The sequence below is a fragment of the Armigeres subalbatus genome, chromosome 3 (genome assembly GCF_024139115.2).
Source record: "Armigeres subalbatus isolate Guangzhou_Male chromosome 3, GZ_Asu_2, whole genome shotgun sequence".
Lineage (NCBI taxonomy): Eukaryota > Metazoa > Arthropoda > Insecta > Diptera > Culicidae > Armigeres > Armigeres subalbatus.
In genome coordinates, this window is record NC_085141.1 from 33,958,043 (window position 1) to 33,981,997 (window position 23,955).

The following is a 23,955-nucleotide window of genomic DNA, read 5'->3' on the forward strand; positions in this document are numbered from 1 at the left end:
ATTAGAGCCAGACACTTTTTAGTTCTTGAAAAATCAATGCATTATTCAACTGTCAATATCTTCGGCTACAGTAGCTCTTTTCCAACTCTTTAAAAAGTTTCTGAAAGCTTGTTTCATGGACTTGCGAAGAACGGGTTAGTTATGGGAAAATAGGTAGTGAAACATCCGAAAATGACCCGAAGAAATTTTTTTTTTCATACAAAAAGTTCCATACAAAAAAAGTTTCTCAAAGTTTCGCTTAGCGACTACCACTACGACTTTCTTTGGACCTCCCAGAAGGCATTAAAACAAATTCCAGCTGCTTATGGCTGCAAATCTGCGATTCCGATCACTTTTTCGAAAAAAAGTCATTAATTTTGAAACATTAAATGTAATTATTCTCATAATACACGGCAGACTGTGATGGGCTGGATACAAATCCCATGCGTATGACAAAAGAGCATCAAGAACAGTTAAAATAGAGATAGTAGATAACACGAAAAGTGTCGTAGGCTTCGTGGTAGGCCGTGTACACGATAGCTTATGCAGCTATATGATATCAAGCAAATAAATATGAAAAAAAAAAAAAAACAATATAATCTTGAGGGTTACGAAAATACTCTAGGCTTCATTTTAAATTATTTCATAAAAAGTAAAATTTTGATATTAATTAAAATCCAATATGTGAATACAAGAAGCAAAAATGTCTGTACCTAAGGACATCTTTCGATACAGACAGGTGAATAGGTAAATCGTGTGAAGTGTTTGTACTTATTATTTGGTGAATCATGAATTATAGGCAACTCATTGAAGTATTTAGAGCTCACGAGGGACGTCTGGTAGATCGCGTTGAAAAAGCTTTGGAATATATCTGGCAAAGCTTCGCTGTGGATAAACAAAAAAAGAGTCAACTCCATACAAAATTGAAAAATCTGCATTTGAAATTTGAAAAAAAAAATGGCAGGCCGCATCCCGGTACACAACTTCCTTTGACTCATATAATGAGGACTGGCTTGACACAGAATTTGAATTAGAAGAATTTTATCATGCTGAGCCAGAGCCAGTGGCTTCAACATCTCGTGGAAGGCCATCACTGCCTACAACAGAAGTGATACGAGTATGGTGAAAGTGATAGGCCATATTTTAAAAAACCGAGATCACGCTTCCAGAATGTACACTACTCTAAGTGATTCTCATGGAATGATGTCCGATGAAGAAACTTTTGAATATTTTCTCGATTGTGATATGAGTAAATATGTGTACGAACAAACACATAAAAAATCCTGCAAGATTTCCTACTTACAAAGTGATACAAAAATGAAAGCGATATGTTCTCCTCCGCTGGATTCCATCAGAAAAACGGCAACAAAATACAGGTAATGAAAGATAGATCATCTCCCTTGAAATGGAATAATATATGTATTCATATTTTTCTTTTAGGTTAGAATACAATCGCTAATGCAACATACTGTAGAACGAATAGTGAAATCATTGAAACACGAAATCAATCAATATATGGATGAAAATAACCAGGACTTCGTCGAAATGGTCCTTTTAAGTAGTTGGGGTATGGACGGATCTACGGGATTCTCGCAATACCATCAATCATTCCCAGGTACGAATCAACAAGATGATTCAGATGTATTTTCAGTGATTCATCATGCCAGGAAAGCCTCAAGAGAAGAAAATTTACATGACGTTTTCATTCGTGCTATGAACTCGTCGGATCCTTTGATAAGCTCCCTCAACTTAGGTAAGCGACTTCAAAATAAATCTAATCTGGAATATCCAGAAGATGTTCAAAGTTTTTTAGTGACTGTAACTTCTTGCAATACAACAGATTCGAGTACAGAAAAATATACCATAGCAGATATTTTAATCGATCTTGAAGAAATAAATGATGATTTTGTTGAGGATGTTCATGTACATAATGAATAAATAAATGTTGTTGCAGTATACTTATATATCTTGAAGCTTTTATTGCATGGAGTTCGTTTAGCTTTAATAGTGCTTTATATTGTATTCCCTTTACTTGTTTTACGGGTTAAGAGCCTGAACCAATCTGAAAAATCCTACAAAGACAACCTGTTACGTATGTAGATGCAATGGCCTGTATTTGACGGAGTCCTTGTGCAACTTAGAACATCTGTACAACTCAATTCACATAAAAACAGTATACAATTTTCTAGTTTGAACTCTACAGGTCTGCGCTGCAATAAAATACACATCTATAGACTGCTGTGTACATGAGACATTCGTAGATAAAAGGGATATATTCCATAGAGATCAAAGGTCTGTATTCCAGGGAGTTTGGAGACCTTAGAAGTAATAACGATCTGCAAAACAAGTATTTCACATCTTTTAGACAATAATCTACGATATAAGTGTGAAATATTGCAGAAATGAAATGAAAATATTTTCGGCCACCTACTTGTATGGAGCCGCCCCATAGTGCAAGGAGGTGCGGCTCCAACAGCGTCTGTTCTGGCATCCAGCGGCTGAGTATGAAATGCTATGCTCCGGAAGCTATACCTGAGAGTGCAGCCCCATCCCGGTGGATAGGGAACCTTTGGGCCAATTACCTACTGTTCCCGAAACATCAATTTGTTCGAGAATCCGATAATGAAAGAATACGGACTGATTTTACGGCGACGACTCTTAGCGCGAAACAACGGACAAGAATAGGAACATGGAACGTTTTAACCCTAGCCCAGCAGGGTAAATTGGCACAACTTGCCAATGAGGCACGTCGCATGAAGCTTGAGATCCTGGGACTGAGTGAAGTCCGTTGGCCAAACTTTGGAGAACACAGAACGCCGTCGGGACAAGTTCTGCTATACTCTGGTTTACGAGGTGAACACGCTCCCCGGCATCGCGGAGTTGGCTTCCTACTAAGCGCTCAGGCACACTGGGAACCTATAAATGAAAGGATAATCGTTGCCAGATTTAGAACACGGGTCCGAAACCTTACTATAATCCAAAGTTATTCGCCAACAGATGCTGCCGATCTACAAGACAAAGAGAACTTCTACAGTCAACTCAATGCCGTCGTAGATAGAATTCCGAAGGGTGATATCAAGATCTGTTTGGGCGACTTCAATGCGAAGATCGGATCCGACAACTCGAACCATGAGCGCATTATGGGACGCCCGTGACGGCTTTACAGAAAATCAAATCGACCACATCTGCATCAGCCTAAAATGGAAACGGAGCCTTCTTGATGTACGGAATAAACGTAGTGCCGATATCGCGTCTGATCATCACCTCCTCATCGGCGAAATACGCCTGCGCATTGCGCGGATTCGTCGGCAGGAGGAAAGAGTTGGACGACAATTCAACACACGCCGACTGGAAGATGCCACGGTGAAACGGTCCTTCGTTGAAGAACTGAAGACGCGTGCAGCAGATATTCCGGAAGGTGGGAGCGTGGAAGACCAATGGACCGCCATCAAGAATGCCTTCATCACCACCAGCGAGAACAATCTGGGCGAACTACGCACCCAGAAAAAACAATGGATCACCGATGAGACCTGGAGAAAGATAGAGGAGCGAAGAGAAGCCAAAGCCGCGATAGAGCGATCGAAAACCAGAGGAGCCAAAGTCTTAGCTCGTCAACGATACTCGGCTCTTGAGAAGGAAGTAAAACGCTTATGTCGACGGGACAAGCGAGCGTGGGCAGACTCTCTGGCCGACGAAGGAGAGAGAGCCGCCGCAACCGGGGACATTCGCCTTCTCTACGATATCTCACGACGCTTAAGCGGGGCGAAGATGAATGCAACGATGCCTGTGAAAGACGCGAATGATCAGTTATTGACCGATCCAACTGACCAGCTGAAACGGTGGTTCGAGCACTTCGAACAACTTTTTCAAGCGCCAGCCAGGCCATCACCACCTCGGCATGATCTGCCTAGGATCCGACGTATAACACGCGTCAATACCGAAGCTCCATCACTGCTAGAGATTCAAACAGCCATCCAAAGCATGAAATCGAATAAAGCCCCAGCGGTCGACCGCATGAATCCGGAAGTTTGATTATGTTACCTTTATCCATTTGATAAACGGTAGCATAACCAGGCGGGGCTTACTGTTAGTGATAGTGACCTCGGAGTGGACATGAAATACCAGGCACTCTGAAATGGGTCACTGGAGCTGCGGTAGAGCTAGCACTTTCAAACTCCCGGATTAAATCTGACTGTTTTAACAGACAGCTTTCTTCCATAACATCACTGCGAGACAGTGGGGGTAAGTTTACGCACACACACACACACACACACACACACACACACACACACACACACACACACACACACACACACACACACACACACACACACACACACACACACACACACACACACAGGGGCAGCAGGGACTTTGTCCAAGGGCTTGACGACCCCTCCCCATGGCCACTGCGAGTTAGGGGGCCTGTCTAGGATGTGGTGGGGTTTGACAGTGGGCTCTGTTGATCCTCTATAAAAAGCTGCATGTGTCTGCAAGCAGGCCCTATCACAGCGACCGTGCGCCGCTCAAAGCACACAAGCCCAAGAGGAGTGCCAACCGGCACATCAGGATTCATACCAGTAAGATCCTGATTATGGTATACTGGTCACGGCAAACGACATTGGACGATTCTCGGTTTATGGATAGGACTAGGCGTATATGGGCTGACAGTCGAGCTATTCTGTTTCCTGAGTAAAAAGAGTGACATCTTCTTGAAATGGCAAGCAGGCTAATGGTTCGTCTGCCTCCGTCCCGATAAACAACCTGGCAGGCCTCCGGTAACGCTCAAAACCTGTCACCTATACCGGTGGGTAGTAGGTTCAGATGCACCATTCCTGATTTACACCGATCCGGCTCTGAACACGGTGTTATAAGGCACCGGAGTCAACCCTTGCATGGACCTCACTGTTTACAAAGGCACCCATGGGATCATAAGAGGCGACTATCTACAACAGGTAGAGATAACGGCCCGGAGGGGGGACCCTTTTAACATGGAAACAAATTCTACAAACAACGAAGGAGCAGGCGGGGCGAATGTTTTCGCAAAGAGTGGGAAGCTGCAGCGATCTCCAGTGATGTCGCAGGCAGCAGTAGCGAGTACCAGTAGTACGGCCAAGACTGCTGAGTACCAGGCAGGCCAACAGGAGCACCCAAAAATCGGAAAGTAGTGCTACTCAGGAGGAGCTACAATTCGGGAGGTCCAACCTGATGGAGGTGCGGAAGCGAGTCAACGAGCTTTATGACTTCGTGAAGGACAAGCACAATGTTCACACGAAGATCAAGCTTCTAGTGACAAGCATTAAGTCCGCCGTAAAGCAGCCGAACACGAACAGATCGCGCTGAAAAAGAAAGCCGAAGCAGCTGAAAAGGTGCTGAAAGATGCGGCGGAGCATACAGCAGTTGAGACACAGCAGGCACCCAAAAGTCCCCGAACCACTCGCACGGAAAAACGAGGAAGGGATTCGCCTGGAGAGCAGGAAGGCACGAAAAAGCAACGGAACGTGCAAGACTTTGCCAGCGTTCTGAAGGAACGTGTCAAGGATGGTGAGTGGCAGACCGTGGAAAACCAGCGGGAGAAGAGGAAGCAGCAGAAGGAGAATGTGGAAAAGAGGAAGGAACAGAAGAAACAAGAAAAACGTCGTTCTCCTCGGGAGAGAGTTAAAGGTGATGCCCTGATCGTAGAAGCGAGCGATAAAACGTCGTACGCAGCGATCCTGAAGAAAGTGAGAGAGGACCCGGAGCTAAAAGACTTGGGTGAGAAAGTGGTGAGAACTAGGCGTACCTAGAAGGGGAGTTACTGTTCGAGCTGAAGAAGGATCCCACGATCAAGAGCTCGGCCTTCCGGGAGCTCATTGCCAATTCATTGGGCAGTGACGGTAACGTAAGAGCTCTAACGCAGGAAGCAGTGGTCGAGTGCAGAGACCTGGACGAGATCACGACGGAAGACGAACTGAGGGATGCACTGGTCTCACAATGCAAGCTGGGGGAAGTGCAAATGACGGTTCGACTGAGGAGAGCGTACGGTGGCACACAAGTAGCAGCGATACGACTACCAGCAGAGGCTGCCAACCAAATGGTGGAGGCGGGCAGGTAAAAGTAGGATGGTCGGTGTGCCCGTTGAGATTCGCCCCACGAGTCACCAAGCAGATGGAGCGATGCTTCAAATGCATGGCGTTTGGCCACCAGGCGCGAAACTGCAAAGGCCCGGATAGATCCGGTCTATGTAGGAAATGTGGTGAAGAAGGACACGTTGCTAGGGACTGCACGAAGCAACCAAGATGCCTGCTCTGCAAACCGGAGGACGGAAACGACCATACGACGGGTGGCTTCCAATGCCCTGCATACAAGAAGGCGATGGCGGGCCGGGATTAATGGAGATTATCCAGTTGAATCTCAATCATTGCGACACCGCACAGCAACTGTTGTGGCAGTCGACAACAGAAGCAATGTGTGACGTGGCAATTATTGCTGAACCGTATCGGATCCCTCCTGACAACGGCAACTGGGTGGCGGATTCATCGGGGATTGCGGCTATCCAAGTGATGGGCAAATTCCCTATTCAAGAAGTGGTAGACAGCTCAAGTGAAGGTTTCGTTATCTCCAAAATCAACGGGATCTTCGTGTGTAGCTGCTACGCACCCCAAGATGGACTTTGGAGCAGTATAACCGGATGCTGAACTCACTCACGGAGAAGCTGATCGGCCGAAAACCGGTAATCATAGGAGGCGACTTCAACGCTTGGGCAGTGGAGTGGGGAAGCAGGCTGACTAACCCCAGAGGTTACAGTTTGCTGGAGTCGTTGGCAAAGCTGGACGTCAGGCTGTGCAACGAAGGTACCGTTAGTACATTTCGCAGAGATGGCAGGGAGTCCATCATCGACGTCACGTTCTGCAGTCCGTCGCTGGTGAGGAACATGAACTGGAGAGTTAGTGAGGACTATACACATAGTGATCATCAGGCGATCCGGTATTGTGTTGGAACACGAATGCCGACGGTACGAGAGATTAGGAATAGCGGGCGAAAATGGAAGGCGAAGGACTTCGACAAAGATCTTTTTATCGAAGCACTCCGAGCGGACAGCGGCGCTACAAATCTCGATGCAGACGAGCTGACAGAAACTCTTGCGAAGGCATGCGATGCGACGATGCCAAGGAGACTGGAGCCAAGGAAAAGCCGGCGGCTAAATTACTGGTGGAACGATACTCTTGCTAGCCTTCGTGCTGCGTGTCTCAGAGCCAGAAGACACTTTCAGAGAGCAAGGTCTGAAACAGTCAGAGAGGAGCGTAAGATAATCTTCCGTGAAGCTAGATCGGCCTTCAAACGGGAGATTAAAGTCAGCCAATCCAACTGCTTCAAGGAGTTGTGCCGAGAAGCTGACGCTGATCCTTGGGGCAACGCTTATCAGGTCGTAACAGCGAGGATCAGGGGTCCAGCGACGCCAGCGGAAATGTGTCCGGACAAGCTGAAGATCATCGTTGATGGTCTCTTCCCGCAGCATGATTCTACGATGTGGCCACCTACACCGTACGTAGATGAAGACGGAGTAACCATTGCAGGTATGCAAGTCTCCAACGACGAGCTGTCATCAGTGGCGAAAGGTCTGAAGATGAAGAAAGCTCCGGGTCCGGATGGAATTCCAAACGTAGCTCTAAAAACTGCGATACTGGCGTTTCCAGATTTGTTTAGGATGGTGCTGCAGAAATGCCTAGCAGATGGTAACTTTCCGGATAGGTGGAAGATCCAGAAACTAGTGCTGCTGCCGAAACCAGGGAAACCGCCGGGGAATCCAGCATCGTATAGGCCCATATGCCTGCTGGATACACTGGGGAAGCTTCTGGAAAGGATTATCCTTAATCGGCTGACGCAGTTCACTGAAGGCGAGACCGGCTTATCGGAAATGCAGTTCGGATTCCGAAAAGGCAGATCGACGGTGGACGCAATCAGGACGGTCATTGAAGTTTCAGAGAAAGCGGCCAAGAAGAAGAGGCGCGGCAATCGATTCTGCGCTGTAGTAACGATTGACGTCAAAACGCTTTTAACAGTGCCAGCTGGGAGGCTATCGCCGCAGCGCTGCACGGTATGCGGGTTCCTGACTACTTGTGTAGAATCATTGAAAGTTACTTCCAGAACCGGATCCTGGTTTACGAAACGAATTCGGGGCAGAAGTCGATTAGGGTTACCGCAGGTGTTCCGCAAGGTTCCATTCTAGGCCCGACGCTGTGGAACATTATGTATAACGGAGTTCTAAAACTGAAGTTGCCCAAAGGCGTGAAGATTTTCGGATTCGCGGATGATGTCGTTCTAACGATAACCGGAGAGTCGCTGGAAGAGGTAGAAATGCTGGTGGCGGAGACGACCGACGCAGTTGAAAACTGGATGAATGGAGTCAAACTGCAGCTTGCTCACCACAAAACAGAAGTGATGCTGGTTAGCAACTGCCGCGAGATCCAGCGGATCCAGCTTACCATAGGAGGGCACAACATACCGTCCGTGCGGGCTTTGAGGCATCTAGGTTGATGATCGACGACCGGTTGAATTTCAACACCCATGTAGACTATTCCTGCGAAAAGGCATCTAAAATGGTCAGTGCGTTTGCAAGGATCATGCCGAACGTGGGTGGTCCTAAAAGCAGCAGTAGGCGTCTTCTGGCAGCAGTAGCATCCTCGATACTGAGGTACGGAGCTCCAGCCTGGGGAGCTGCGCTCAAGACGAAACGTAACCGCAGAAAGTTGAACAGCGTGTTTCGCCTAATGGCCGTTCGAGTCGCGAGTGCGTACCGAACCATTTCCTCGGAGGCAGTTTGCGTTATCGCAGGGATGATTCCAATCTGCATAACCCTAGCAGAGGATATCGAGTGTTACCAACGGAGAGATACCAGAAATGTGAGGAAGACGGTGAGACTGGACTCTATGGTGAAGTGGCAGCAGGAGTGGGACAATGCGGATAATGGAAGGTGGACCCACCGGCTCATCCCCAATGTGTCGACGTGGGTGTATAGGGAGCATGGAGAGGTGAACTTTTACCTCACACAGTTCCTTTCCGGACATGGCTGTTTCCGTCACTATCTGCATCGGTGTGGCCATGCGTCATCGCCATCCTGCCGTATCAACATAGAGGAGACTCCAGAACACGTGGTATTCGATTGCCCAAGGTTTGCGGAAGTACGTAGAGGAATGCCTGCCCTACGGGCGGACAACATCGCAGAGCGAATGTGTCGCGATGAGGGTACGTGGAATGCAGTAAGCAGAGTCGTGACGCAAATACTGTCAGAGCTGCAGCGTCAATGGAGAAGGGACCAGCAAATAAGCGTCGGTTTGGAGCGAAATCCAGCACAGTGAGCAGTGTTTGGTTTCGGGTCGTCGGGGCGCCAGCGAACCGGAAGTCTTCTGCCAACCGGAATCGTTGGACCGACCTCGGCACTTGAATTGCCAACCTGCTGAAGAAAGAAGAAAGAAGAAGGAAGTGCTTCGGGTATGTAGGGCACCGCCAGTGCGGACGTCATCCACCACCGGAACTGTCGGACCACCTCTGCAACCCGAAGACGAAGACGGCGCAATGCGCGAAAGCGTCCCCTGCGATAGCCGCCGGTAGTGCGGAAGTTTCCTTCACCGGAACTGGTGGACCACCCTCGACGCCGGGGGAAGTCAGGAGGATTCGAGTGAGGAAGTTTGTGGCACGACCGCCGAGGGATCGAGACAACGTAGCAGTGGATCTCAGCAAGCCAGTCGGCGAACTAGCCTAAGCTAGGGGCCGGAATTTTAGAAGAAGTGCATGAGCACAGCCCCCGAAGTAGTCGCAGCATCCCGTGGTCCCAGGGGATCGAGGCAAGGAGGATAAGGGACCCGGTTTATCCGGGAGGCACATTTTTAGCAGGTCGGGAGGAGCCCATCCCTGTTCGCCTTCGAGCATAGTGTGGATGCTCAAGGTGTCTGTCGCGCAGATTTTTGATGGCCTTTAACCCTTGTAAAAAAAAAAAAAAAAAAAAAAAAAAAAACACACACACACACACACACACACACACACACACACACACACACACACACACACACACACTGAATGGAGTCAAGCTGCAGCTGGCTCATCACAAAACGGAAGTGATGCTGGTCAGCAACTGCAAAGTAATCCAGCGGATGCAGATTACCATTGGAGGGCACGACATCCCGTCGGTGCGGACTCTGAGACATCTAGGTGTGATGATTGATGACCGGTTGAACTTCAACACCCACGTGGACTATTCCTGTGAAAAGGCGGCTCAAATGATCAGTGCGTTAGCAAGGATCATGCCGAACGTCGGCGGTCCGAAAGGCAGCAGTAGGCGTCTTCTTGCGTCAGTATCATCCTCGATACTAAGGTACGGAGTTCCAGCCTGGGGAGCTGCGCTCAAGACGAAACGTAACCGGAGGAAGCTGAATAGCGTGTTTCGTCTAATGGCCATTCGAGTCGCGAGTGCGTACCGAACTATTTCGTCGGAGGCAGTTTGCGTTATCGCAGGGATGATTCCAGTCTGCATAACCCTAGCAGAGGACATCGAGTGCTACCAACGGAGGGATACCAGAAATGTGAGGAAGGCGGTGAGACTGGACTCTATGGTGAAGTGGCAGCAGGAGTGGGACAATGCGGATAATGGAAGGTGGACCCATCGGCTCATTCCCAATGTATCGACATGGGTGTACAGGGAGCATGGTGAGGTGAGGTAAAAACCTTACACAGTTCCAGACCGGACACAATTGTTTCCGTCAGTATTTGCACCAGTGTGGCCATGGGTTATCGCCATTCTGCCCGGCGTGTATCAACTTAGAGGAGCCTCAGAGCACGTGATATTCGACTGCCCGAGGTTTGCGGAGGCACGTAGGACAATGCCTGCCATAAGGGCGGACAACATCGCAGAACGAATGTGTCGCGATGAAGGTACGTGGCATGCGGTAACCAGAGTCGTGACACAAATAATGTCAGAGCTGCAGCGTCGATGGAGAAGGGACCAGCAAGTAAGCGTCGGTTTGGAGCAAAATCCAGCACAGTGAGCAGTGTTGGGTCTCGAGTCGTCAGGGCGCCAGCGAACCGGAAGTCTTCTGCCAACCGGAATCGTCGGACCGACCTCGGCACTCGAACCGTCAACCTGCTGAAGAAAGAAGAAAGAAGAAGGAAGTGCTTCGGGTATGTAGGGCACCGCCAGTGCGGACGTTATCCACCACCGGAACTGTCGGACCACCTCTGCAACCCGAAGACGAAGTCGGCGCAATGCGCGAAAGCGTCCCCTGCGATAGCCGCCGGTAGTCAGGGCACCATCAGTGCGGAAGTTTCCTTCACCGGAACTGGTGGACCACCCTCGACGCCGGGGGAAGTCAGGAGGATTCAGTGAGGAAGTTTGCGGCACAACCGCCGAGGATCGAGACGTAGTAGTGGATCCAGCAAGCCAGTCGGCGAACTAGCCTAAGCTAGAGGCCGGAATTTTAGAAGAAGTGCATGAGCACAGCCCCCCCCGAAGTAGTCGCAGCATCCAGTGGTCCCGGGGGGATCGAGGCAAGGAGGATAAGGGACCCGGTTTATCCGGGAGGCACATTTTTAGCAGGTCGGGAGGAGCCCATCCCTGTTCGCCTTCAAGCATAGTGTGGATGCTCGAGGTGTCTGTCGCGCAGATTTTTGATGGCCTTTACCCCCTATAAAAAAAAAAACACAAACACACACACACACACACACACACACACACACACACACACACACACACACACACACACACACACACACACACACACACACACACACACACACACACACACACACACACACACACACACACACACACACACACACACACACACACACACACACACACACACACACACACACATACACACACACACACAGAGGTGGGAGCTCGGGACTTGTTCCTGGGCGCCAATGAAAAACCACCAGTTGGCGTTTCCTTCGGAAGACGACCGGGCCCTGGTACCAGTTCACTGGTTTCCAGCCAGCCCAAGCGGATTCTGCCTAGGGGACGTGGCGGAGGTTTGACAGTGGGCTCTGTTGAATCTCTACAAAAACCACAAGTATATAAGCAGCTTTGTACAAGCGACCCGTGCCGCTTTCAAAGCACTTCAGCCCATCAACAGGAGTGCCAACCGGCACATTAGGATCGATACCAGTAAGGTCCTAATTACGATATACTGGTTACGGCTTACGACAACGGACAGAAGTTGAATAGTGGATTCGGAAACGACGACATTGGGCTGACGATCGTGCTGTTCTACTCCCTGAGTAAGGAAGGGTGACACCAGCTTGAAATGGCGAGTGGGCTAGCAGTACGGTCGCCTCCGTCCCGGTAAAAAACTAGCAGTCCTCCGAACACGTACAATACTCGTCCACCAACCTCATTGGTGAGTACTAGGCTCGGTTGAGATTCTCCCGATCGCGCGATCGGCTCTGAACACGGCCATATAAGTGTGCCCGTGTCAACCCTAGCATAGACCTCACTTCTTGCAAAGACAATCCATGGATCATAAGCGACTACGTACGACGGGTGGAAATACCGGTTTGGGACCCTATAGAATGAGTAATTCGACATACCACACAGAATCAGATGCAGGAGCAGCGAACCCGTTCGCCACTAGTGGGTTGGTGAGATCACCGCCACCAGTGACAGTAGTGCTACAGCAACAACAGCAGCAACGGCCAGGGCAGAGTGAGTTAAACAAGCCCTCACAAAAGCCGAAAATAGTGGCAGCGAAGAAATTGGTAGAAGAGCTTCACACTTTCGTGGATGGGAGGAACAACGTCCATAAGGAGATTAAGGACATGGTTCACATGGCCGACGGAGCGGAGTGCGCATTAGCGCTGACTAAGGCTCCTACTGTCTTAGCTCCGCCAGAACATGGCCATATCGGCACAGTTCCGTTGTACTCCAAAAAGCAAGGGAAAGAGAAACTGGCTGGAGTGGGGAGTACATCAGCCTCCATGACTCCCAAAAGGGCCAGAACCTCGCCTGGAGACGGGAGGCCAGGCGGACTCAAGCGGCAAACGCGGGAGGACGCAGTCGAAGGAACAGACGCTACTTCACAGGGAGAAGGGTGGAGTACCGTAGTAGGCCAGAAGGAGAAAAGAAATAGACAGTTGAAGCGAAAAGAGGCGAGAAAAATGGAGCAGTACAAGAAAGGAAAGCCTCCGTTGCGTCAGAAACCGTCTAAGGGACAAGCCGTACTTGTCAAGGCCAAAGACGCTACGACGTATGCAGCGCTCCTGAAGAAGGTTAGAGAGGATCCGGAGCTGAGGGACTTAGGCGAGAACGTAGTAAGGACCAGGCGCACTCAAACCGGAGAGATGCTCTTCGAGCTAAAGAAGGACCCTACGGTTGATAGCTCGGTTATGCAAGAGCGTATTGCAAAATCGCTGGGCGCAGAGGCGGAAGTTAAATCCCTGACTCCAGAGATGGTAATAATGTGCAGGGATCTAGATGAGATCACGTCGGATGAGGAGCTCAAGGATGCACTAAAGTCACAGTGTAATCTGGGTGAGGTGCAAATGACTATCCGAATAAGGAAAGCATACGGAGGCACACAAACAGCGATGATTCGTCTGCCAGTAACCGCTGCTAAAAAAGTTCTGGAGGTAGGCAAACTGACTGTTGGATGGTCAAAATGCCCATTGAAAGCCGCCCCGCCAGTGAACAAACAAATGGAGAGATGCTTCAAATGTTTGGGCTATGGACACCGGGGAGGAGCTTGCAAAGGTCCGGACAGATCCAACAAGTGTTGGAAATGCGGAGAAACAGGTCATTTTGCGAAAGACTGCACGCAAAGACCCAAGTGCATGCTTTGCACACCAGAGGACGGAAATGACCATCAGACGGGTGGCTACAAATGCCCTGTATATCAGAAGGCGATCGCAGGTCATCAGTAGTGGACATAATTCAGATTAATCTGAATCACTACGATACCGCACAGCAACTGTTATGGCAGTCAATAACAGAAACGAGGTGTGACGTAGCGATAATTGCAGAGCCGTATCGAGTTCCTCCTGATAACGGAAACTGGGTGGCTGATAGAACGGGAATGGCTGCAATACAAGTTATGGGCAGATTTCCTATCCAAGAAGTGGTAGAGAGTTCATGTGAGGGATTCGTGATCGTCAAAATCAGCGGCGTTTACGTATGCAGTTGCTATGCGCCTCCAAGATGGACAGTGGAGCAGTTTAGCCAGATGCTAGAGCGGTTAACCGACAACCTGATCGGACGAAGGCCGGTAATTATGGGGGTGATTTCAATGCCTGGGCTGTGGAGTGGGGCAGCAGAGTCACCAATACGAGAGGGTATATTCTCCTGGAAGCTCTGGCGAAGCTAGATGTACGACTGTGCAATGAAGGCTCCGTAAGCACATTTCGGAGAGACGGGAGGAGTCTATTATCGATGTCACGTTCTGCAGTCCTTCGTTGATGGCGAACATGAACTGGAGAGTTAGCGAAGAGTACACCCATAGCGATCACCAGGCGATTCGCTATTGTATTGGGCGACGAAACCATGCGACAACACAGAGAAGAGTGACCGCTGAGCAGAAGTGGAAGACGAAAGCCTTCGACAAGGACCTCTTTATAGAGGCACTTCGACCGGACAACAGTTTCGAGAACGACGATGCGGCTGAACTGGTAAGAAGGATGGTAGCGGCTTGTGATGCCGCAATGCCGCGAAAACTGGAGCCTAGGAGCAATCGGCGTCCAGCCTACTGGTGGAACGAGAGGCTCAGTGCACTACGCGCTGCTTGTCTTAGATCCAGGAGGCGGGCACAGAGAGCGAGGACGGAACCAGAGAGAGAGGAGCGCAAGGCGGCGTTCCGGGAAGCTAGAACCGCATTGAAACGGGCAATCAAGATTAGCAAGTCAGATTGCTACAAAGAGCTATGCCGAGAAGCAGACGCCATTCCCTGGGGCGACGCGTACCGCGTTGTATTGGCGAAGATTAAAGGCCCGTCGACGCCAGCTGAAACGTGCCCATACATGCTGAAGGAAATCGTGGAGGGTCTCTTCCCGAAACACAATCCGACTACGTGGCCACCGATACCGTACGGAGAAGAAGAAGCAATTTCCGAGGGTCGGCAAGTGTCCAATGATGAGCTGGCAGATGCTGCGAAGCGCCTGAAAATGAAGAAAGCACCCGGTCCAGATGGAATACCAAACGTGGCCCTGAAAGCTGCAATTTTGGCATATCCGGATATGTTCAGAACGGTACTCCAAAAGGTAACTTTCCAGAAATGTGGAAGACCCAGAAGCTGGTATTGCTGCCAAAACCAGGAAAGCCGCCGGGACATACGGCCTCGTACAGGCCTATTTGCCTGATAGACACAGTTGGGAAACTTCTGGAGAGGATCATCCTAAACAGACTGACGAAGTGTATGGAGGGTGAGCGTGGACTGTCAAACATGCAGTTTGGATTCCGCAAAGGAGTATCGACAGTGGATGCAATTCGCACTGTGCTCGAGAGTGCTGACAAAGCATCTAAACAGAAGCGAAGAGGAGATCGATACTGCGCAGTGGTTACGATAGACGTAAAGAACGCGTTTAACAGTGCCAGCTTTGAAGCCATTGCCGCTGCGCTGCATAGAATGCGGGTTCCTGAATATCTTTGCCGCATCCTGAAGAGCTACTTTGAGAGCAGAGTCCTGGTGTACGACACGAACGAAGGGAAAAGTCGATGCGTGTTACAGCGGGTGTTCCTCAGGGCTCCATACTCGGCCCAACCCTCTGGAACGGAATGTATGATGGAGTCCTGACATTGCGGCTGCCCAGGAAAGTGAAAATCGTGGGTTTTGCGGACGACGTGTCATTAACAGTAATGGGCGAGACACTCGAAGAAGTGGAGGCGTCTGTGACAGAGGCAATAGCCACGATCGAGAGCTGGATGAACGGAGTTAAGCTACAAATAGCTCACCACAAAACGGAGGTGCTATTAGTCAGCAACTGCAAGGCTATCCAGCGGATGGAAATCGTCGTCGGAGGACATGCGATTGCTTCGAAGCGATCACTGAAGCACCTGGGTGTGATGATCGACGACCGGCTAAATTTCAACAGCCACGTTGACTACGCCTGTGAAAAGTCGGCGAAGGCAATGAACGCAATAGCGAGGATCATGCCAAACGTTGGTGGCCCACGAAGCAGCACGAGGCGTCTGCTAGTTAGTGTCTCGTCATCGATACTGCGGTATGGGGTTCCTGCCTGGGGCAAAGCACTGCAAACCAAGCGGAACCGGGAAAAGCTGAAAAGTGTGTTCCGGCTGATGGCCATACGAGTTGCTAGTGCGTATAGAACGATATCGTCGGAGGCAGTATGCGTTATCGCCGGGATGGTACCCATTTGCATCACCCTGGCGGAAGACATCGAGTGCTACCAGTGGAGAGAAACCGGAAACATGAGAAAGGTGGCGAAAATTCGTTCGATGGCGATGTGGCAGCAGAAGTGGGACAGTACTGATAAAGGAAGGTGGACCCACCGGCTCATTCCAAATCTGTCGACGTGGATGAACAGAAAGCATGGCGAAGTAAACTTCTACCTGACGCAGTTCCTGTCGGGTCACGGATGCTTTCGGAAGTATTTACATCGGTTCGGACACACCAATTCCCGCTATGTCCAGAATGTGAGAATGTTGAAGAGACGCCGGAGCATGTGGTGTTCTACTGTCCGCGGTTTGCGGAAATTCGTAGAGAAATGCCTGTCCCAAGCGCGGATAATATCGCAGAGCGAATGTGTCACGAGGAAGACACGTGGAATTCGGTAAGCAGAGTCGTGACGCAAATACTGTCGGAGCTGCAGCGTAGATGGAGGCGAGATCAGCGAATAAGTGCCAATTCTGGGGAGTATTCAGCGCGGTGAGCAGTGTTTGGCTTCGGGTCGTCGCGGCGCCGGTGAACCGGAAGTTTTCTGCCAACCGGAATCGTCGGACCGACCTCGGCACTCGAACAGTCAACCTGCAGAAGAAAGAAGAAGAAAGCGATTTGGGTACGATGGACGATGTCGAGGCAATGCGTGAAAGTGTCCCCTGCGATAGCCGCCGGTAGTCGGGGCACCACCAGTGCGGAAGTTTCCTTCACCGGAACTGGTGGACCACCCTCGACGCCGGGGGGAGTCAGGAGGATTCGAGTCAGGAAGTTCGGTGCATGGCCGTCGAGGGATCGAAACTACGTTGCAGTGGAGCAGTGGAATAGTCAGCCAGTCGGCGAACTAGCCTAAGCTAGGGGCCGGAATTTTAGAAGAAGTGCATGAGCACAGCCCCCCCCGAAGTAGTCGCAGCATCCCGTGGTCCCGGGGGGATCGAGGCAAGGAGGATAAGGGACCCGGTTTATCCGGGAGGCACATGTTTAGCAGGTCAGGAGGAACCCATCCCTGTTCGCCTTCGAGCATAGTGTGGATGCTCGAGGTGTCTGTCGTGCAGATTTTGATGGCCTTTAACCCTTGTAAAAAAACACACACACACACACACACACACACACACACACACACACACACACACACACACACACACACACACACACACACACACACACACACACACACACACACACACACACACACACAGGGGTCGACCGCATATCAGCCGAGATGCTCAAAGCTGACCCCATGACATCCGCTCAACTACTGCATCGTTTATTTCGTAATATCTGGGATACCGCAACTTTCCCGGCGACTAGATGCAAGGTATCTTAGTGAAGGTGCCCAAAAAGGGTGACCGGACTGTATGCGATAACTGGTGAGGCATTATGTTGCTGTGTACCGTTCTCAAAGTTCTGTGCACAATTATCCTAGCCCGGATTCAGGAGAAGATCGATGCGACTCTCCGGCGGCAGCAAGCCGGATTCCGTGCCGGAAGATCCTGTGTGGACCATATTGTCACGCTCCGCATCATTCTGGAGCAGGTCAACGAATTCCAAGAGTCCCTTTACTTGGTATTCATTGACTACAAAAAGCTTTCGACCGTCTCAATCACGAGAACATGTTATGGCAGCCTATAACCATGGAGCACCTAAATGACTTCGAATTGGCGGATGATGTTGCACTCCTCGCGCAACGGCGCTCTGATATGCAAAGTAAGCTCAACGACCTTGCCGAGCGCTCCTTGGCAAGTTTAGTCATCAACGTCAACAAAACCAAATCGTTGGATGTAAACACGGTGACTCCTTCCAGTTTCACAGTAGCCGGACAACCAGTGGAGAATGTTGAAAGCTTCCAATATCTTGGTAGCCAAATGGCGTCAGACGGCGGTACCAAGATCGACATAGGCGCAAGAAATATCTGAAAAAACAGGCGAATAAGTGAACTCACCAAAATACGAATTTTCAACTTTAAATCTGAAATCTGTGCTGTTATACGTCAGCGAAACATGGTGTGTATCAGTGGAGAACATTCAACGGCTGCAGGTGTTCATTAACAGATGCCTGCGGTATATAATTCGGGCCTGGTGGCCTCACAACTGGATCTCAAACAACGAGCTCCATCGTCGTTGTCACCAGAGGCCAATAGCAACAAAAACTCGGGATCGGAAGTGGGGCTGGGTCGGCCACACTCTACGTAGGGGCGGAAACGAAATCTGTAAACAAGCATTAGACTGGAACCCAGCGGGGCATCGCAGCAGAGGCAGACCCAGAGGCTCATGACGGCGAAGCCTCAATAAAAACATAAAAGAAGTCGACCGAAATCTAACCTGGCAGCAGGTTAAAGCGATAGCCGGGCAACGCTCAGGATGGAGATCTTTCAAGTCGGCCCTTTGGTGTACAGGATCCATAAGTAAGTAAGTAAGTATCAAGAAAATAGCATGTTGCAAGAATATCGGACAGCAACCCTCCAAAGATACTGTCTGCTTCCGACTCGGTGGGTACAAGAAGACTTGAAGCACAGCGAGCTGCGTGGACGGACCAAGTACAAAACGATTTGGCGGGCGTGGGGCGCAACAGAGGATGAAGAGTTGTGGCCTCGAACCATGGAGAGTGGCGTCGAATTGTTGATTCAGTGTTAGATATCTGTACAGATGTAAGCTACATAAATAAAATGTACAACACACGACGTGGACATTTTAACATGCAACAAAATTGAATCAAATAGATCAATGGGAACACTGGTAACTAGAGTTAGAAGGTCAGCAAACGATTATGGAGAACCAGAGGCACATTCGGGCTTTAGTGAACTGATTTCAGGCGTTTCGGTCAGATGTGAGTAATAGTCTAATATCAATAATAATAACCGTTTATTGTAAATTCCAACTTGGTTTCATCAATTTTTTGCTGTATGCAATGGACATAATGTCAATGTTGAGATTTGATTAATCTTGATGATTGATTCTATTTATTACCATCTGTTTGCTTTCATGTTTAATTCTTTTTTGGGCGCTTCGAAAACACTAGCCATTCTTTTTTACAATCACACGTTTAGCTCAACTGTGTGTTAGAGCAACAATGCGTTCGTTGTTGGTAGCTTCTGAAGCTGGTGTCGCTCTGCAACTTTACGGAAATCTTATTCAAGAGCAGTTTTGCTTGTGTTCGTGCGTATGTGCATACGTGATTTCCTGGCATATGTCTGCCATTTGTCTTTTTGTAATATTAAACTACATCGCAGGGTACTGCTTCTTAGAGTTTGCTTCATAAATATAGATAGCTAGCTTTACCGCTCCGCTAAAAAAGCAGGAAATCTGATTTGTAACTCTAGTTCTCTAGATTCTCAGTCCAGTCCAGTTCATAACATCCGTTTTCTAATTTTTGAGAGTATATAAATAGATATATTCTATGCTAAAGCCTGTTTGCCCTCTTTCGCTAATATGTTTAAGGAAATATCCACTTGGTAGGAAATCTCTAACAATAAATTATCACAATGTTCTATACACGTGTTTTATGCGCATGAATAAATGTGGATGTGGGTAAGCCTAGGATAATCAAGTATTTAACGTAGCGAGCGTCGAAATAGCAATTTCTTATGTATAAAAATACATTCTCAGTTGTAGCACCATGGACTATAACAAACTCATACAATATGACACTTCCTTCTGATTTTTCTTCTCTCTCGACAAATTGCGTATTTCTCTCAATGGTTTGTGGTGCTTATGATATACATTCTCGTAACTAATCGTCTTACACTAATATTGCAACATTTTAAACCAATAGAAGACCTTTCGTTTGTTCCACATTTTTTCGATGTGGGTCGAACTCGTTCAGATAGCTGCTGACTCCTAGTCAGCTTTGTATCAGCATGCTAAGAATAGAGCGATCTCAATTCTTTGATCTCTCGGACTACGCTCCGACTAAGTTTCTTCGCTAGCCTAACTGATAAATGAAAACCAAAAAAGTTTATAAGACTTTCTGTTTGTGATTACAGAGTTATCTTTTAAGGCCCGAATGCAAAAATTTCAGAAGCATCTTACTGTACCTAATACGTTCATTGTGGTTGAACCTTCACATAATATTGGACATAATATTTTCATATGCTCCAAAATATTTTCCAGAACGTCGAAACAATAAGGAAATGAAATTTGCTTTACTTATGGAAAATTCAAAACGAATAACACATAACTATTCTATTACGACAGTATTTTATTTCATAGTGGTAGGGGGAAAAGGGTGCAAATCTGAACAGTGCCATCTCGTGAAAAAAAATACGAATAATTATAAGGCCGCGGTATTATGTGTTCTGATAGATTAGGGGGTAGATTTGCCTATAAAATTTACAAAAGGATTCTCATTCGCGTGTGTCGCTTCATTTCAAGGGAATGGACTCGTTGCCATTCCCAATTTTGTTTTGTATATTTTTTGTGTCGATAATTTTAGTCTCTATCCCACTAGAGATTAAAATCAAGTATTATGAGTTGTGGGTTGGCTCGCTGTATCGCTTATGTCCTCAACGTCGGTAGAGATCCGCCATCACGAAGAGTCGCCATCGTGCGGATCCCCGGCCTTCGTCGGACAAAAGAGACAGACATTGGTGCGGCTAACCCCTTTGCCATTCGACTCCTTTTGTGGTTGGTGTTTGAGGTATTGTGCTCGTTTGTATTCTGATAGACTGATGGTTCTTACTCTGATGCAGGTTTGAAGTTACTGAGGCATTGATTGGCTAGAAGGACTAATTTGGAAGAATTGCAAAAACATGTAACAGCGCTAAAAATATCGGGGAATTTTACGCGAAGGTATATTTCCGCTTTATCGGGGAAACTTTCCACTAGTCAGAAGATAAAAGCTGCCGACCCGGATTTGAATCGGTACGATTACGCGCTAATTTTGTCTGTCGATTGCGTGCCCTACAAATTATGCTTTGGCTACAGTTGCTATTGACCGTCATTGATTGCACATTTCCGACTGCTTATCACTAAAGCCAACAAAACAGACGGTGGCCATCTATTGTTGCTGCGTCCTTTGCTGGCTGCCATCTTCGTTCGAATGTACTCACAATACTTGATTTTAAATGAGTCGTTCTCATGTTTCTATCGTCGGCCCCGTCAGCTTGGTAGCGTATACATTAGCAACCTGTAAAAAAGAAATAAGTAAATATTAATCATTGAAATTGTAATTAATACGAAACTGTAATATGAATTTTGGGAAATTAGTACTTGTATTGAATTGGGAATGGATTTGTATCAGATTTGGAATGCATTTAGATTTTAATGGACTTTGATTGGATTTACATCAAATTGTTGGATTGGATTTGGATTGAGTTTGGTTTTGTTTTAGATTGGATTGATTTTGAATGAAATTTGGATTGGATTCGGATTAAATTTATTTTAGGTTAATTTGAATTAGATTTGGACTGGATTACGATTGGAATAAAAAAAAATGTAGATTAGATTACGATTAGAATTGGATTAGATTAATACTAGATTTAGTTCGCATGCACTCAAAATAATTTTCACTTAAGAGTTACATGAAAACATATGCGGATATTTTCCATCTAGTTTCGTTTGTAGAAGTTAAATGATTTGTTAGTGATGGTACTCACTGCTCTCAATTCACTAAAAAATGTAATTAAATTTAAGTGAATTGAAATTTCAACAAACACATAGATTTTAAGTGAATTGGAATAATAGTTTGCGCAATGCCCGTGTGAGTGATGATAATTCCCGTCCACTAGAGGCGGACGGGACCAAAAATAGAGTTATGAAATAATTATTTCATACTCAAGACTTATTTTTGTAAATTGCTCTCATGATGTTTCTGCGGGCAGCAGGGACTATGTCCAAGGGCTTGACGATCCCTCCCCAGGCCATCTGCGAGTTGTGGCGCCTGCCTAGGATGTGGTGGGGTTTGACAGTGGGCCCTGTTAAACCTCTATAAAAAGCTGCATGTATCCGCAAGTAGGCTCCGCCAAAGCGACCGTGTGCCGCTCAAAGCGCACAAGCCCAAGTCCTGGTGTTAGGTGGGACGCTAAACAGCCCTGACACGACGGCCCTCCGACGAGACAGGAGGTTTGCGCAGGCCCAATAAGCCGCCTGTAAAACCAATAATTACGAACAATATAAGAGATAATGCGACTCGATATAATCGGCAAAGACCCAGGCGACGAATACAGGATCACGATTGGAAGCTTGGAACATGGAACTGCAAGTCGCTAGGTTTCGCAGGTTGCGACAGGATGATCTACGATGAATTACATCCCCGCAACTTCGACGTCGTGGCGCTGCAGGAGATTTGCTGGACAGGACAGAAAGTGTGGAAAAGCGGGCATCGAGCGGCTACCTTCTACCAAAGCTGTGGCACCACCAACGAGCTGGGAACCGGCTTCATAGTGCTGGGTAAGATGCGCCAACGCGTGATTGGGTGGCAGCCAATCAACGCAAGGATGTGCAAGCTGAGGATTAAAGGCCGTTTCTTCAACTATAGCATCATCAACGTGCACTGCCCACACGAAGGGAGACCCGACGACGAGAAAGAAGCGTTCTACGCACAGCTGGAGCAGACATATGATGGATGCCCACTGCGGGACGTCAAAATCGTCATCGGTGACATGAACGCACAGGTAGGAAGGGAGGAAATGTATAGACCGGTCACCGGACCGGATAGTCTGCACACCGTATCGAATGACAACGGCCAACGATGTATAAACTTCGCAGCCTCCCGCGGAATGGTAGTCCGAAGCACCTTCTTTCCCCGCAAAAATATCCACAAGGCCACATGGAGATCACCTAACCAAGAAACGGAAAACCAAATCGACCACGTTCTAATCGACGGCAAATTCTTCTCCGACATCACGAACGTCCGCACTTACCGCAGTGCGAATATTGAATCGGACCACTACCTCGTTGCAGTATGCCTGCGCTCAAAACTCTCGACGGTGTACAACACGCGTCGAAGTCGGACGCCGCGGCTTAATATTGGGCGGCTACAAGACGGTAGACTAGCCCAAGAATACGCGCAGCAGCTGGAAGTGGCACTCCCAACGGAAGAGCAGCTAGGCGCAGCGACTCTTGAAGATGGCTGGAGAGATATTCGATCCGCCATTGGTAGCACCGCAACCGCTGCACTTGGCACGGTGCCCCCGGATCAGAGAAACGACTGGTATGACGGCGAATGTGAGCAGTTAGTAGAAGAGAAGAATGCAGCATGGGCGAGATTGCTGCAACACCGCACGAGGGCAAACGAGGCACGATATAAACAGGCGCGGAACAGACAAAACTCGATTTTCCGGAGGAAAAAGCGTCAGCAGGAAAATCGAGACCGTGAAGAGACGGAGCAACTGTACCGCGCTAATAACACACGAAAGTTCTATGAGAAGTTGAACCGTTCACGTAAGGGCCACGTGCCACAGCCTGATATGTGTAAGGACATAAACGGGAACCTGCTTACGAACGAGCGTGAGGTGATCCAAAGGTGGCGGCAGCACTACGAAGAGCACCTGAATGGCGATGTGGCAGACGAAGATGGCGGTATGATGATAGACCTGGGGGAACGCGCGCAGGACATAATTCTACCGGCTCCGGATCTCCAGGAAATCCAGGAGGAGATTGGCCGGCTGAAGAACAACAAAGCC

At 48.4% G+C, this 23,955-nt stretch overlaps 2 protein-coding genes across 4 annotated transcripts in view; one reads left to right on the forward strand and one right to left on the reverse strand.

The window, feature by feature from the left end:
- The first annotated feature begins 1,307 nt into the window (after positions 1-1,307).
- LOC134221562 (caldesmon-like) lies at positions 1,308-13,872 on the forward strand. The gene is made up of 4 exons (XM_062700753.1): positions 1,308-1,355; positions 1,420-1,594; positions 5,299-5,733; positions 12,551-13,872. Exons 1-4 carry the CDS (start codon positions 1,308-1,310, stop codon positions 13,870-13,872), a joined length of 1,980 nt encoding a protein of 659 aa, XP_062556737.1.
- A 5,323-nt stretch (positions 13,873-19,195) lies between these two features.
- The window catches only part of LOC134225378 (mucin-2-like), a 212,384-nt gene continuing 207,624 nt past the window's right edge, over positions 19,196-23,955 (reverse strand). For all 3 annotated transcript variants that reach the window (XM_062705396.1, XM_062705398.1, XM_062705397.1), the window contains exon 9: positions 19,196-21,458. In XM_062705396.1, coding sequence (XP_062561380.1) covers positions 21,408-21,458 — 51 coding nt within the window. In that variant the 3' untranslated portion in view covers positions 19,196-21,407. The remainder of the gene's footprint in view (positions 21,459-23,955) is intronic.

Coding starts and splice junctions, on each gene's coding strand:
- LOC134221562 (XM_062700753.1), top strand. CDS start 1,308: ATGTTCTCCTCCGCTGGATTCCATCAGAAAAACGGCAACAAAATACAG. Junction 1,595..5,298: donor ATACCATCAATCATTCCCAG/GTACGAATCAAC, acceptor GCCGTAAAGCAG/CCGAACACGAACAGATCGCG. Junction 5,734..12,550: donor CCCGGAGCTAAAAGACTTGG/GTGAGAAAGTGG, acceptor CATACCACACAG/AATCAGATGCAGGAGCAGCG.